This window comes from Eumetopias jubatus, unplaced genomic scaffold (assembly GCF_037043125.1).
Source record: "Eumetopias jubatus isolate StellerSeaLion01/CBP00866 unplaced genomic scaffold, mEumJub1_p1.0 scaffold_8, whole genome shotgun sequence".
NCBI classification, from domain to species: domain Eukaryota; kingdom Metazoa; phylum Chordata; class Mammalia; order Carnivora; family Otariidae; genus Eumetopias; species Eumetopias jubatus.
The window spans coordinates 14,207,133-14,224,134 of NW_028274814.1; the positions used below are offsets into that span (position 1 = coordinate 14,207,133).

At 47.0% G+C, this 17,002-nt stretch overlaps 1 protein-coding gene across 4 annotated transcripts in view; it reads left to right on the plus strand.

The window, feature by feature from the left end:
* The window catches only part of PIP4K2A (phosphatidylinositol-5-phosphate 4-kinase type 2 alpha), a 173,134-nt gene extending 159,097 nt beyond the window's left edge, over nucleotides 1-14,037 (plus strand). For all 4 annotated transcript variants that reach the window (XM_028114126.2, XM_028114127.2, XM_028114128.2 and 1 more), the window contains 3 exons: nucleotides 6,785-7,028; nucleotides 9,107-9,210; nucleotides 11,757-14,037. In XM_028114126.2, coding sequence (XP_027969927.1) covers nucleotides 6,785-7,028; nucleotides 9,107-9,210; nucleotides 11,757-11,837 — 429 coding nt within the window. In that variant the 3' untranslated portion in view covers nucleotides 11,838-14,037. The remainder of the gene's footprint in view (nucleotides 1-6,784; nucleotides 7,029-9,106; nucleotides 9,211-11,756) is intronic.
* The last annotated feature ends 2,965 nt before the right edge of the window (nucleotides 14,038-17,002 follow it).

Consider the following 17,002-nt stretch of genomic DNA (forward strand, 5'->3'; position numbering starts at 1 on the left):
GGTAAAAGATGAGTTTATTACAGCTCAAGAAGTAACCTATTTTTGTAGCAAAAAGAATTTTCATGAGAATCTGCTTTTGTTTTTTCTTTTTGCAACCGAAATCCTGCTGTTTATATACCCTGAAAATATTTCAGTTCAGAAAGCTTTGCACATAACTACGTATTGGTGAGCCCTTTTCTCCAAAAGACAGTGCTCTATGGAGAGTGAAAATCACTTTGGCCTTCTGGGCTGCATGTTGTCAGCTCCGATCATGACAGTGGATGGTGGAGAGTTGGCACCCATCTCCTCTCATTGGCTCACGCTGGGAGCCCAGGGGTGTCGGGGAGCCCCTACCACAGGGCATCTCAGCTGTCGTGTTTATGGGCCCACAACCTTGGAAATGGGTGGGAGGGTGGAGGTGGGGGCGGGGATGGTGCCGCCGACATTGACAGACCCACTGGTAGAGCCTAAACTCCGTCCCAGGCAGTCATTCTCTCTTTCATTCATAACAACTCTGGAGGATGAGTGCTGACGGATGAGAAAACTGAGCCCAGAGACTCTGTGATTTGCTCAAAGACGCACGGCTACTAAATTCAGACTGGGATTTGAGGGCTGTCAGAGGCCACTGTCCTCAACTGCACTGCTCTAAAACGCAAATTAAAAATGTTTGTGAGGACACAGTTGAGACTTTGTTTCCTGATGAACGCCCCAAAGGAGGATCATTATAACTTTTAACAAGTGATACGGGATAACTGTTAAATAGGGCTGGTTGGAATTTTAATTCTGCATTGCAGATGTGTTAGGAGGTGGTAATTCAGTAGAACAAATGTGTTAATAAAGTTAGCAAATAAAACAAAAGACAAAAAAATAAAATAAAAAAAAGTTAGCAAATAAAGTTAGCAAAAAAAAAAGAAATTTTAAATGTTGTGAAGGAGAGTTTATTAATGGCTCTCTTACCACATAGTCTTCTAGAAGGGTTTGTGACAGGGCTCATTAAAGATCTTAAAGATTCTAGCTCAAAGATTTGGCATGAAGAGGGATTACTTATGAAGGAATCAGATTAGGTGGGATATTCTGAGGAAAAAAGAAGCCGACCAAAGGTCTGGCAGACAATTATTAAGAAGTTGGAAAGGAGGAAAGGCGAGGGACCTAAAGATTATAAAGATTTAAAAATTGTCATGCTTTGAAATCTTACGTACTTAAAAAAAAAATCAGTAAATCTGAGTCAGAAGCTTAAACGGATGAACAGAAAATAGAGCAAGTATGTATTAAGTTCCTTAATGTCAGCTGGAGGCAAACCCCAGCAGTGCAGCCCTTAGCCCCTCCCCTCCTTTCCTTCCCCTCCTCAACGTGGAGTCTTCCAGGCCTCGGTCGTTTTGTGATACCCAGCAGGAATTTTCTCTAACAAGAATCTCGGGTTTATTGCCACATTTCATTCCGCTCTACTTCCGAAGAGATTTAAAATTAAGTTTGTCAAGATAAGAGCTACTGAATCTCTGGGCTTTTCCACGTTTCTCCTCTTGGCCTACCAAACTTGAGCCAGTCTCCATGTTTAAAGTGCGTATTTGATGAAGAAGGCCTTCTACGGTAGCAACAACACGGGCAATTAGGTCACAGCCTCCATTGTTACCTGCAAGGCAGTTTTCATTGCCTAAGCTACATTCTCTCTCTTTCTCCTCTCTACCCTTCCCCATGAGCCGAGTGGTATTATCCCATTTTATAGTTACAATAACTGAGGCTCAGAGAGGTGAACTCATTGTCAAGGCACAGACTCTAGTTAAGTGAGAGAAATAAGATTTAATCTCCCGTCTGACGCCCAAACCTATACTCTTTTTCTTTTAAGGATTATGGTACTTTAATTAAAGAATAAAGGGGTCACCCTTAACCAGCAAAACCTATGCTCTTCCCCACTCTGCTGCCCTTGGTCTTCCATTTCCCTCTCTGTGTCCTCGATCTGAAAACTTACGTAGCACCCACTTGGGACCACAGGCAAGGGTCCTTGATCTTGGGTGGGTCAGAGCAGCTGCTTACCTAGAGATGCATTTTACATGTCACCGATGATGAGGTTTGGGATGCAGAGCTGCCTTACTGGGGAGGAGCCTGGGCAGTGGTCTGACTGCAGAGCTCAGGCCTGGGAAGGGGCTGGCCATTGTGAGCAGCACCGATGCAGGAGGGGACACGCAGGCCTTGAGAGAGAGAGACACACTCTCTCTCTCTCTCTCTCTCTCTCTCTCTCTCTCTCTCTCTCTCTCTCGGAGTGAGGCGGTCCAGCCCCGGATGTCATCCCTGCCCAGCTGACCTTTGCAAGTTCATTACGGGCAGCCCCCTTCCTTTTGTAATAAAACACACTTGAAAGAGTACTTGAAAGCCAGCCACGGGAAGGTAGAACGGTGGACTTACCCGTTACAGACGTACTCCGTGCCGCAGGGCGCGGACGCGTGGTAAATGGTCTCATTGTGCCTGGGGCAGAGGTTTCTTTGTTGCTTTGTTCTATGTTTTCACTTGGCTGGGGTGATTATTTCTTCCAGACAGGGGTTAGGGAAATTAGGGTGAGTTAAGCAGCAGGCGTCTCATTCACTTTTTCAGTAAATACTAAGAGCTACCAGCACTTCCCGGCGGTCAGGAACGCGGTGAGGGCAGAAACGGCCAGAGCTCCTGCCCTCTCGGGGCTGCCACGTTCCGGGAAGATTATGTTCGACTCACATAATCCAACAAGATACACGTGCAGCTGAGCCAAGCGTCATTAGGGCAGAGTGCGCTGGGCCACCCGTGCCTGCGTTTTGGGGATGTGGCCTAGGCAGGAATCAGAAAAGGCTTCCCAAAAGCAAGTGTCTCTGCAGCTGAGATCTGCAGTCAGGTGGCAGGGAACCGGGTGCTGGTAAGAGGGCCAGAGGGTGGGCCGGAACAGGGTTCAAGACGGCCCAAGAGGTACTGGCGCCAAACTGTCCTGGCCCACTGGGCCACGTCAGAGCTTGCTTCTGCCCGGCAGGCTGTGGGATACCACGGGGAGGCCTTAGGCAGGGTCTGGGCAAGATCAAATCTGCATTTGGAAAAGATCTTCCCTTCCCAGAGGACTGCGGGTCAGTTCACACAGCATCGATCTTTACCACTTCTCAGGGAGCTTCCAAGGGCCCAGGAAAAGCAGGGACAGAGAGAGAAGGGGGCCTTCGTCCTGCCCCAGGTCAAGCGGAGCAGGACCTGGCCTGGCCAAGCCCCCACGCACCCTGCACTCAGTGCACTCGGGCGTTCTCTCTCTCTCTCTCTCTCTCTCTCTCTGCGAGCAGGTGCTGGTAATCCATGTCTGCAGCGGTACCCAGACTTCTGGAGGGGGTCCGGGGTGGGCAGAGGGGGCAGGCCAGATAGACTAGACAGAGGGGTTGGGGCCGGCACTGTGCTAGGCGTGGGAGGGGACAAAGGAGGCGCTGACCCTGTTCGCTGGGAGCTCAGAGGCTGAGCTCAGCCCCAGGCACAGCTCTCTGGGACCCATGGCCACCAGTGAGCACCCTGCCTGTCATACCTGCTTGGGCAGGGTGGGGGGTATGACTGGGGATTTCTGATGCAGTGTTTCCCGAATGTCTTCTGTTTCCAAATCACTAGACCCCCGGGGCGTTCTGAAGGTGGTGGGGGAAGCAGGCTTGGTGATGCAATCAGTGTGAGGCCTGCTGCTGGCGGATACCCCTCGCAGAGACTCACAGTCCTCAGTAACTGTGGGAGGCCCTCCTCCTCAGAAACCATTTGATTTGATTGACTCATTCTTTCCCCTACTAGTGTTGCAAAGAACAGGACTTGGGAAAAGCTGCCTTAATGCAGTTTCCAGAAGCAGCCTAATGCAGTATAAAGAACAAGAGCTTTGAGCATAGGATCCTGAATTCACTCCTTCTTAGCTTTGATTCCTTGGGCAAGCTCTTTTAATCTCTGAGCCTGTTTGCTGTCTTGCACGGGGATCCGAATACCTGTCTCAGACGAGACCATCTCTGTACCCCGCAGTGCCCGGCTCTCTTCCACATCCGTGCGCTTGTGGGGAGCACACCAGGTACCCGAGGTCCGGCTACGTGGCCGGGTGGCTGGCTCTGTGTGGGTAAAAGAGTCAAGCACTTCATGGAGTTGTTACTCCCTCAAGACAGGGAAGGCTGCCCAGCCATATGGCCAGATGCACCCTGACACCCAGCAGTTGCCAGGAGGATATGGCAGGATGAGCAGTCTGGCCACTGGCTGAGGGAGGTGGAAAGTTGTTCAGTGAGGACTTGAAAAGGGGAGTTTGGGGAAACCCACGGGAGGAACAACAGCTTCCTCTGTAAACTGATCAAAGGCATGAGAGAACCAGCACTCTGTTTTGTTGTTGGCTTTTTCTTTTTTACTAGAATAAGTAACATCTTTATTTCTTTACCCAGCTTTATTGAGGTATAGTTGACACACAGTATTGTAAGATATTTAATGTATACATGGTGATGACTGAGTATGTATCCATTGTGAAAGGATTTCCCCATCAAGTTATGATCACAACCGTCATCTCACATATTGACCTTTTTTGTTTTTCTTTTGGTGAGAACATTTCAGTTCTACTCTCTTAGCAAATTTCAGTGATAACAACACAGTATTACCAACACCATGTTATACATTAGATCCTGAGACCTTATTCATCTGATAGCTGGAGCTTTGTACCCTTTTACCGACTCTCCCTAATCTCTCACACACACACACACACACACACACACACACACACACACACACACACACACACACACACACACACACACACACACACACGATATCATACAGTATTTGTCTTTCCCGGTCTGGCTTACCTCACTTAGCATAATGCCCTCTAGGTTCATCCACGTTGTCACAAAATCACAGAATTCCTTTCTTTCTTAAGGCTAAACAACATTCCACTGTATATATATATCACATTTTCTTGATCCAGTCATCCACTGACAGACACTTAGCTTGTTTCCCTACCTTGGCTATTATGAATAATGCTGCCGTGAACATGGGAGTGCAGAGATCTCTTCGAGATAATGATTTTGTTTCCTTTGGAGCTCTAACCAGAACTGGGATTGCTGGATCATATGGTAGTTCTATTTTTATTTCCTTGAGGAATTTTCATCCTGTTTTCCACAGCGGCTGCACCAGTCTGCATTCCCACCAAGAGCGCACAAGGTTCTCTTTTCTCTACCTCCTCGCCAACACTTGTCCTCTCATCTTTTTGGTACTAGCCATCCCGACAGGTGTGAGCGGATAGCTCACTGAGGTTTCGATCTGCATTTCCCTGCTGATGAGTGATGTGGAGCATCTCTCTGTGTACCTGTCGGCCATTCAGCACTCTTTTTGCCAACGGGTCTGCATGTATCAACTTTTAAGCATTAGGTTTCTCCTACCTTGCTTACATATCTAAATAAAGATTTGTGTGATTTTCTTTTCCCCTGAGCTTAAATGAGGAAGAGTCGGCGTGGCCTGAGGGGATTCATGGTGGGAAGACAAGGAAATAGGAGCCCAGGAAGAGGAGAGCAGGCAGGAGGCAGCGTGGGCTGGTGAGGAACTGAAGGCATCAGGGAACAGCGGGGGCGGGTCCTCTCCTTGTCTTTAAGGGAGTGTGGCTTTCTTTTCAGCTCGGAGACCGGGCTGCTTCCCAACAGGCTCGGGAGGAAAAAAATGGCCCTGCGGGTCTCCACAAATTGATTTCATTTCATTTTCAGCCAGAACTTCAAGACCTATAATTTCATATGCTTGCCCTTTGCGTAAGGAAGTTCATTTCCTAAATTCTGTCCGAGTCGCCCGAGGCCCGTCAGCGGCTCCGCATCACTGAGTGGGGGTGGCACCAAGTCCTCCAAGAGTCGGGGTCGTGCGTCGTCTTCTTGGGCCACAAGCCCAGGGTCAGAGCAGTTGTGGACCTTGTGCCGAGCCAGCCAGCTGGGGAGTCAGGGAGCTGTTTGGTGTTAGCCGGCAGACGGGCCACCCCATTTTGTCCTCCATAATACTAGCCACGTTTTATTTGATCGATCAGAACCGTGTGCTTCCGATCATGTGTCTGGGTACATCTACTAAGAAGAAAAGAAAAATCATGACCTGCAAAGTCAAAACGAGAACTTGGCAGGCAGGGGTAGACTAAGCCGCAGAGCGAGGTCGCGCCGCATGTTACAGAAGGAGGGAGGACGGGAATCCCGGGCCCGAGCTGCTGCACGGGAAGTGAGCCACCTTCAGCTTCTCTGTGCCCTCGCTTCCATCACAAGGAAACCTGAGCAGGACAGAAGGACTGTGTTATTCACCAGCGCATTGACACAGGCATTTGCTGGTTGATTGGGACATTTGGGCTTTTACTTCTTCGTGATGGACAGCATAATAATCTCCTCTCAGCGCAGTGTGCTGAATTTCAAAGTGCTTTCACAAGAGACTGCTGGAAGCTACTTGGGAGGTCCCTGGTCTTTCCCATCAGCCAGCCTTAATTGTCGGGAGAACAGCTCTCTTCCCTCCTTGCCAGTCATGCTCTCTGCTCTTTGGTGTGACCCAGCCTCCATGTGATAAATGCGTGCCTCTCAGCATCCAGCTTTGCGTTTCAGGGAAAATAATACTAGCGCTGAGGCAGCCCCAAGTGTGGGGCTCCATTTTTGGCCAGAGGAGCCGCCTGGGACTGTGAGAGCATCATAATGGAGGCTCCTGGCTGGCCGCCTCTTAGGGAGACCCTCTCCTCATTTCTGCTGCCCCTTCCCTCACAGCGTTCCCCCACAGGCGTTTTCCTGAGCTCGTTTCCTTCAAATCTGGGGTTTTGTTTAAGGCCATGACTGACCCTGTTGCCTCCCACCCTCAGTTTCTTGCCCAGTTAAAGCTCATGGACTACAGCCTCCTGGTGGGAATCCATGATGTGGAAAGAGCCGAACAGGAAGAGGTGGAGTGTGAAGAGAATGACGGGGAAGAGGAGGGGGAGAGCGATGGCACCCACCCTGTCGGGACCCCTCCGGACAGTCCTGGAAATACACTGAACAGCTCACCGCCCTTGGCTCCAGGGGAGTTTGATCCAAACATTGATGTTTATGGAATTAAATGCCATGAAAGTAAGCTGAGTTATTATCAACCCTTTCTATCTACGAAATGGTTTGATTTTTGCCTTGTTTCCTACCAGTCATTGTAATCCCAGTTAAAAGTATGCTGCCCTCCAAGACTTATTCTCCAGAGTCCCAGTAATTGATTCAGGGACAAGAGTATGTTAAGAGGAACTGTAGTCTCTGGTTTTGAAACATAGTATGATAAGGTCCTTGAATTTTTTGATGTTGAGGGAACAGCGAAGCCACAAACTATTTTATATATACAACACACATGTGCACACACTTATGTAAAGGTAGGTAACATATAGAAGAATTGTTTGTAAATGTTTTTTTCTTAGCTAGCTCTTATGTGGCTCTAAAGGGTCAGGAATCTCTCCAGCGCTAGCTACCTATGTGGTCCCCTCTGAACCCCGCTCGGATACCCTGAAGGGCGGGTGTCTCATCACTACCAGTCCTTTCCTGTCTAGGAGCGCTGAAGCTGGCCCAGGGTGTGGGATGACAATGTCTGATTTGCTGTCATGTCTGCCCTCTGCTGAGTCACCCCCCCCACCCCATCCCCATTAAAGGGTCTGTGGCTCTCCTCTAGAGTGAGCGTAATCTTAATCCTCAAAATCTGTATGACTATTTGAAGGAGTATTATCTTCTACCTTAGCTACTTACGCATGAGAAAACCAAAATAATTTAGAGAGATGATAAATAGTGGCCTCTTATTTTTTGAGTAATAAAAATGATGGTTCATCATTATTTAAAAAAAAAAATCTCATGAGGCATATCAGCCCAGTGAGTTTGTGTTTTTTATTTTGCTCACCAAAATTTTCAACACAGAAAATCAGATGTAGTCAAATGTACTTTTCTTATGGTTTACAATTAAGACAGCATTATATTTGCAGAAATATGCAGAAGACCGATCTTATAGATGATATGTGCCTTTATCCAGTTCTGATGCTAGACTCAATGAGAATTATGAACAGGCACGCCTCTAAGTGGGTTCTAGGCCACCACAATAAGGCAAGTCAAATGAATCTGCTGATTTCCCAGTGCGTATAAAAGTTATGTCTATGTTACACTGTAGTCTATCACGTGTGCAATAGCACTGTGTCTTTAAAAAACATACGTATCTTATTTTTTAAAATCCTTTATTGCTGAAATATACTAACCATCATCTGAGCTTTCAGTGAGTTGTAATCACTGATCACAGATCACCATAAAAATATAATAATGACAAAGTTTAAAATATTGCTAGGATTACCAGAATGTGAGAGAGACACGAAGTGAGCAAGTGCTTTTGGAAAAACGGTGCTGACAGACTCGCCGGACGCAAGGCTGTGGGTAAAGGAGGCAGTATCTGTGAAGCGCAGTAAGACTGTGATGGTAGGAAAGGATTAAGGAGCAAAATTACCTCTACTTGTTCCATTTTAAAAATAGCACTTTTCTTTACACCAAGGCAATACATAATGACTAAGGAAAATGCAGATTAACAAAAAAAATGAAAACAGTGTTGCCCTTGAACCTCTACTGGTAATATTCTGGGGTTATGCTTTTACTTTTTAAATTGAGAGAGAACTGGGGACAGAGTTAAGCTATTTAACAGGAATATGCAGGAGTTACATGGACTTCTTTTTTTTCCAAGTTACGATTTTATTTTTTTAATCACTTTTTTTTTTTGTATTTGAGGAGAGCTGACTCACCACGTTGCGTTAGTTCCAGGTCCACCACAGGGATGGGACAAGGCCATCCGTGACGTGGTGCTCACCGCAGGCGCGGCTGCCGTCTGTCACCACACGACACCATTACCGGCTCACTGCTTGCATTCCTTTCGCTGTGCCTTCGTCCTCACTCCCCCCGACCTCTTCCTTCTGTAACTGGAAGCCCCCCCCTCCCCCATTTTGCCTCTCTCGCCACCCCACGAAACACAGAGGAGGAAGTAAAAACTAGTGGTTGTTTTTAGAACAAATGTGTTTGCACCGCGGTGTTCCCCGCCTCCACTGTCAGAGCCCGCGGTCCCCGTCCCGAATCCCTGACCCTCCAGCGGGGCTCTTCCCGGCCACATCATTGGTCCCACAATCATTGCTCTCGTCCCTTTACAGACTCGCCCAGGAAAGAGGTGTACTTTATGGCAATTATTGACATTTTGACTCATTATGACGCAAAAAAGAAAGCTGCCCACGCCGCAAAAACTGTTAAGCATGGCGTAAGTATCTCCTCTTTGTTTCCTTCTCTGCTCCTGGGCCCTTGCTGCGGTCTGTGGTGCGGGCACTGGCTCCGGCTGTCCCCTTGCCACCAAGCTGGCCGGAGCCCCTCGGTGGTTCTTGTTCTCCGTGGGGGTCATGTTCGGTCATGTTCAGAGTGCAAGATTAGAGGCGGCAAGTGCCAACAGCTCATGCTCTGGGCAAGTCACTTAAACTCAGCGGCTAGTCTTTTTACATGCTGGGGATATTCACAGACACGTGCATCTCTAGAATACTGTACAAATTCGGTTTTGTTGGGCAAATGCTTCAAAGATAAAAGTGAAGACAGCTATTCATGTTTTCACATGAATCCTCAAAACTGACCCGTCAGACCTGAAGCACTATTCTGTGCCTCAGACACTTCCCAAACATGCAGTATTATCTTTTTGTACAGTGAACTGTATTTTTTCTACTACAGAAATCTTTTGGGTGCCAGATCCAAGTTTAATAACATGAATTCTTCACCTTTATTGTGCTTGCTCTAAATTATCACTATTCTACACATATGGTGACTTGTTGAATTCCCCATGACAAGCCTATGGCGGATACTAGTATAGCCCTGCTTCTCAGTTGAAGAAACTGAGGAAGAAAGCCTAAGCTTGCCAGGGCCAGGGCACTAGAAAGTGGTAGAAATGGGACTGCTCCCAGAACCTAGCCCGGCGCCCTGCTCTATGCTAGTCCCATCCCCCTGCCCTACCAGCAAATCCCACCTGCCTGGTTGAACTTCACAAGCAGTAAATACCCAATATGCTCGTATTGCAGACATTCGTTTTGGCTTTCCAGGCGTTGCTAAAAAAGCCAGAGACCCCCATCCCATAGAGGAGCACTTGTGCCTCGGCTTGTTCACACGGGAAGGAGAGACGCCTCCCCAGTAGTGTGTACAGCCAGCCGACGTACACCAGAACATCGGCCTCGATGAAAGGCTCTTTTTCTGTATTGCGAAATCAAACAGGCTGTCCTCCCAGCAAGGGAACCAGCCTAAAGCCATGCTCTATTTGCCAAAGAAACATTTTAGTTACATCATCAGCAACTATTTACGGTTTCCTGCTGTGTGCAAAGCAGGGCCCGAGCCCTCGCGCAGCTCACTGCCAGTGTCCGAAACCCCGGGTCGGTCAGAAAGGAGGGTCCCCGGCAGCTCTGCCCCGGCGACTGGCATCGCCACCTTCAGAGTAGCGTTTGTGAACTACGCGCGTGCCCGAGGCACCATCCCCCTTGCCCAGTTCTGAGTCCCGTCCACAAGGGTGGGGGAGGTCTCGAAAAGGCTCTGTGGTAATTCCGATGCTCACCTCTGATTGAGAACCACGGGTATACTGCAGAGACGGAACTGTAATCCTATTTTAGCTTTCCCAGTTGTATGACCTTGAGAAAACGCTTTGGAGCTTAAGGGCCCCAATAATAAAGGAGTCCTGACCCCTTGCTGACGGGGTTTAGTGGAGGACACCCGAGGTGAGGAGGTGCTGTGTGTCTGTGCCCACCCCTCCTCACACACGCCGCCGTATCACACACCACGTGGAACTGGAAATCGACTGGAGCAAGCATGGCTCCATTTTAGTCTCCACTACATGACCCCAGCTCAGCTCCACGATACGCCACATGGCCTAAGACTGCACAGTTTGCAGGAGCAAGACATTACCCTTGGCAAAGGAATGCTCTGGGCACTCTTCTCTGCCTTCAAGGCCCGGGGTCCTCTGTGGAGATCCCCGTGGCCCAGGCCAGGTTGGGAAATTACAGGTTCCCTGGGGAGTATGGGTGTCCAAAAAGAGCACGTGGTGACTTCATAAAGCTGGTCTTGCCCTCTGCAGCTCAGGAAACTGGCCGGTAACTACAGACGTCGAGTCTGGTCGCCAGCACTGCCTCCCATAAGGGGTGATCCCCCACTGAGCCTGTGCGACGGGCCCCTGCTTGCTTGCCCCATGCAGGTCTCTGCGGAGGGGAACACTGGCACCCGTGCCCCGTGCTGAGGGAAGCCCGCCCCGGCCCCTCGGGGGGAGGCACCGTCAGCAGCCTGATGTCTCGCCCGGCTGTGGGGCCAGCTGACACTGCTGTGGCTGTCACCCCTCTTTTGAGCGCACCGCCACTTACCTGGGTCCTGATAAAGAAACCCGATCCTATGTCCCTGTCATTTCCCTTTAGCCAGATGTTGCTGTTGGTGTCATTCTCAAGGGATCTCCAACCTGCTCTCCTGAAAAACAGCAAGATTGTTACGTAGGCCACACAGACTCCACCGTGTGACAGGAACATCCCCAACATGGCTAGTTCGATTTTTTTTGTAAGCTACCACAGTCACAGTGTGGTAACAGCATCTGTGGTTACTCTGACTCTCTGCCTCACTTTCACACAGATTCCTAAGAACGCTGATTATTCAGACACAATATCCAAGATATTCCATGTTTTAGGAACAGAGGCTGAGATTGGAAAATTATTAGCTTTGTATTTAGCGGCAATTGGAAATTGCTATAGAGACTAAGTAGTAATCATATCGATATTCTTCTCCTTTACAACTGCCTAGGCTGGTGCAGAGATCTCGACCGTGAACCCCGAACAGTATTCAAAGCGCTTTTTGGACTTTATTGGCCACATCTTGACGTAACCTCCCACATGGCCTTGGACGGACATGAGCACGGGAAGGACAGAGGTGGCTTCGGTGTAGAAAAAAATGAAAACCAAACTCAGTGAAGCACACCTCCTCGTTTACATCTTCAGGCCAAGATGACTGCTTTGGAGGCTACTCGCTTTAACAGCTACCTGATATTTCCCAGCATCGTTCTAGCTATTTCTGACACGTGTGCGTGCGTGCGTGTGTGCCTGTGCGTGCGTGTACGCGTGTATCTTAAAAAATAATTAATTAATTAATTAATGCAAACCGGTCAGCTTCAGTCAGAGTGCATTTGGGCAACAACCCTCTGATTCCAGCTGTGGATGGATGGATGGATGGATGAGCACATGCGGGGGGAGGGGGCGAAGATGAAATGCATGTCAGACCAACCATGTTGGCATCACGCGATAAACTGTGGATCAGTTTATTTTTTGGAGTTGAAAGATGTGACAGTATTCATAATAATAATGAAGATAATAATAATGATGATAATAATGATGGTGATTAAAAGAAAAAAACTTACTGCGAATGTTACATTTCTACCACGCACGCGGACACTCCTTAATAGTTGCCCCCCAAGCCCCTGGCGCTGGGCGGGGGGTCGCTGGCATCTCCAGCACGCCCTGGCTCAGGGTTCTGCCTCCACAGTGTCGGGGCTCCCGGCGTCCAGGGACAAAGGCCCCTCCTCCAGCAAGAAGCTGATGCCCCTAGTGACTCTTGTCTGTACATTTTCACCTCAGTAAGTATGTCCAGGAAAACTGCTTACTTCTCTTTTCTTGCCTGGAGCTTCTTCACTGTTACACTCTTATGTTGCAATATAGGAATTAACGCTACAAAATAAAAATAAAGCTTACCTGCAAAGTGCATAGTTTTGGGCAATGGTATCTACATCTCCTACTGTGGGAAGGTGAGCAAAGCATTAGAACTCTGAATTCTCCTGTTAACGAAGGCAAATCTGAATTCTAAGATGTTTATGTTTCACCATTGGTTAAACAGTGGTATTTTGTTATCAATTATCCCTTTAACTGAAACCCTCAATTTTACTGTTTACATTATTAGGAAAACAGGGATATTTTTGAATCTAAAAATTTAATGTACAGCATGTGATTTTTTGAAGTTTACATGTAAAGTCATTTTACAGCGTAGGTGAAATAATGTTTGTCATATTTTGAAATGTATCCTGCAGTCATGTTTTTGGGTGAATGTTTTATTCAAGTACATGGTAGGCAGTCTTACACAATAAAAGGAAAAGGGTGTTTTGTTTCCTCCAGATGTACATTTACCAACCTGATGATTTTTTTTTTAATGTTTAACCCAAATCTGGTTATGTAAGTTCATTGCCCTAAACTGTGCTGTTTTAATCAGTTTATAAATTTCCAACATCGATCACGTATTTACCAACTTTCTGGCATTTTCTGAAAGGCGTCAAGCTAAAATATTAGACTTGCTTAGAGTAGGTTATCAACTTATACACTGTGCTAAAGCTGTGCCTTTGAAATTCTTTGTTTAAAACATGAAGATGATTTTTGTAGGCAGTTTCAGAAAAGAAAAAAAAAAATCCACCTTTCAGTGATTACTTATAACTCCGCAAACCGCCCCTGCCATACTGCCTCTTCCAGGAACTTTACTTCAGGGTTTATCAAGACTGTGACTGTGCCCACTGGGTGTGGGTTTACTTCGGAGAACACAAGGTGATAGCAAATCAGGATCTCTGGAAGCCAGCAGCAACGCCATTCTACGACTAGTTACTGACTTCACCCAGGTTTGTTAGCCACAGTGGATAATGCTATCGCCATTGTGACATGGCTGTCCAAATCTGTATTTCATGCATTCAAATTAGTTGAGACTGTGATCTAACCCCCCGCCCACCATTCATCCTGGCATCGAGTCCCTTTCAGTGTTCTGAAGTTCTACGGTGGTTTCTGTGACCCAAGACTACAAAAGTGAGACCCTGAAGTAAAGATAAGGTACACATACATTATTTGAGTAACTATTTCCTTTGTGGCCAGTCTGTGTATGCTTTTAGAAGTTTACAAAACGCTTTATTTTTTGTCTGTAACAGTCTCTGTCGTTCATTTCTGTCGATAAACTGTTTGGACAGAGTGAGGAAGTTTGCCTTGTATCTCCTAGTGCTAACAATACACTCCAGTCATGAGCCAGGCTTTACAAAATAAAGCACTTTGATGACTCACAAGGTGGAGCCTTTGTTCCTCTCTCTCGATTGTGTTTCTCTCTATTGCAAATAAATTTTAAGTACTGGGTACTAAGACTACCTTTAGCTGATCCTGGAAGAAGTGAAAGTGAAATTGAATCAAATCTCTTTCGAGCTTTGCCTTCAGCCTGTGAATTATTTTATTAGTAAATAATAGAAACTTCCCCACCAAAATGGACTCACTGCAAGATGGACAGGCAGAGAAAAGGAATCTCTTTAGTGAATACCCCTATAAAGCATACTGTTTTATTTGTAATTTTTACCAACCACAGTTCTGTGTCAGCATTTTTCGAAACTTTCTTGGGCTGCCCCTGGTGGAGGAAGGCTGTCTGACAGCATCCCACTGTCGCTGGCGCCAGGTGAGCAAACACAGTCCGTTTGGCTAAAGCACTTGTTTGGAAAACGCCTATTTGTTCTAATGCAATTGATCTATGAGGGAATGATTTGAGCATAACGTGCTTTTCCCATTTACTTGTGTGCACTTCGGTCCACCAGGAACATGAGATGAACACAGGAAATCACACACCCACCCCCTCCAACATCGCCAGCTCCCCCCCCCCCGTGCCTCCCCTTGTGCGTAGTCACGCTGGTCTGACTTGGGATCCCTCCCGCCTCTGCTTTACAGCAGTCCAGAGATGCGGCCCTTCCGAGGCTCTCTCCCACAGGTACCCTGCAGGTCCTTTTCAGGATAACCTGCCACATTTACTGGGGTATTTATATGTTTCCTGACCATTTAGCAATGCTGAAAACTACTACTGTTTTTATTAGGTTCCTCTTTTTTTTTTTTTCTTTTTAACTGTATCAGTGATGAAGTTTTGGGTTGTTGTGCCCCTGCCCTCCAGTATTCCCATGAGCTCTGTGGGTTTTATTGTGCACGGAGCAATGATTTAATCTCCTGGACTGAATTCACATTGGTCCCAGAAAATTGGTTACTGCTAATTCATAGAAGGACAAAAGCTGATAGGAAGCATTAATCCTTGATGCAATGCTTTTGGAAATAAGCGATCAAGGGTTAAATGAAAGGGACTAAGAACTGGGGATGATTAAGTGGTCATGTACATAATGTATACATGTATAGTATGAAGCGGCGTAGGGAAGAGAAGGCAAGGCCAAGAGATGGAAGATGGAATTAAACCCGGGAGTTCTTAACATCAGTGGACTCTGCAAGCCCCCAGCCACCACTGCACCTGGAACGTTTCATTAGCACAAAATCAGCAGTCATGGTCTCTATTGCACATAAAAGCCTTCTTCCAGTTGGCAAAATAACACCCCCCCCATCTCTTCCTCCCTCCCCATCTTCTTCAACAGCACTTTATTCAGCTCCAGCCACATTATCTGGCGTTGCTATGTTAAAAATACAAAGGTCTCTCTCTCTAAAGGGCAGAAACTTGCTGGGCCTTGTGGATCCCCACGCACAGGAGTGACAGGCACGCAGTCCGCCTGCTCACACGCCGACCAAACTGCTTTCTTTAAACAGTTGGCCTATCAGAGAGGCACTCCTGGTAAAGTGGCCCGAAGACCAGGGAAGTGTCTCTGGGAGAGCAGAGTTGATAAGTTACTTAGAGCAATTACCCAAAGTTCTTTCATAAAAGGCAGCCCTAAAGAGTACAGTTGGGTACCTTTTCATCTAAGCCGAATGCCCTTCAGAAGTTTGTTTTAGCCCTGTTTTTGCGATTGGGTGAAAATCCTGCCAAAGGGCAGTTAAATGCCAGAGTCTATAATTTTCTCTCAGTCTTAAACACTTGTGTTTAGTTTAACTTCTTAAGAGAAGGAACAAGAGGTTACGATTTCTCAGAATCCAGCGTGACAGATGTGTGTTACAGAATCCCACACTTCGTGCTGGAAGAGGTGTCAGAGAGAAGGAAAGCCTGGCCCGCAGAAGCTCAGTGACTCGCCGGAGGTCACAGGACAGTTCACAGCAAAGCCGGGGCCGGCGCTCTGCCGCAGCTCGAGACTGAGAGTTGAAAGCTTGAACGATGGACCTCGTGCCCTCTGGCGACTCCAAGACCTCACCACCACCCTTCCTGGGTGAGCACTCCTCTTTCCCTAATCCCTTCCGCTGGGTTTTGAGAGCCCTCCCTGGCCTGCAGCCTCCTGCATTTTATAACAAATGTTCTACACAGTTCATTTTGTGAGAGTTAATCTATATTATTCCACTTCTATCATTTTTTCTTAGTCCAACAGCTTTTTATTACTGTCACTTGACAGTATAAATCAAGGGGTCTCACTTCTGATGAATGGCCAGTTTGGAAAACACAGTCTTAAGTGACTAATCCCTCCCACTAAATGAATCACTGGTTTTAAATACTTTTTGCAATATGTGTCTCTCTGTCTCTCTCTCTCCTTTCTCTCTCTTCCTGCCTCCCTTTTCTATACTTACAATATACAAACAAGGTAGCTTCTTACTGATGAGAGCAGCGAACCACAGCCTGAGGGCCAAATCCAGCCCACCACATGACTTTTGTAGTTTTACTGAAACAGCTATGCCCATTCACGTATTTTCTATTGCTGCTTTCAAGCCCCAGTGGCAGACTAAGTTGTGACTGAGACCTGACACCCATAAAAGCTTAAAACATTTACTATAGCCCTTTGCAGAGAAAGTGTGCCGACCCCTGAAACAGCCTCATTTTAGTACCACAAAGTAGTTTCCGCAAAACCACGGACTTCAGCTACAATTGCTACATCATCCACAGAGATCTTCCTCCTCCGACCTGGGGTTGTTGGGATTTCTTTCATTCTTTTACTAAAGTTGTCGCAACTTCATGGCTGCCCTGTTTTTATTGAAGTTATTACTGCCATTTGAGTTTGTTTGAGTAAATTGCTATGGTCATCTTAAAGTACCATCACAGTCACCAGTGGAATTGACTGTCTGAGAAATCCACTTACAAAAGGGTCATAACTTTAAGTCATTCAATCACTTTGTTAAGTCCTATAAAAACAGATGACT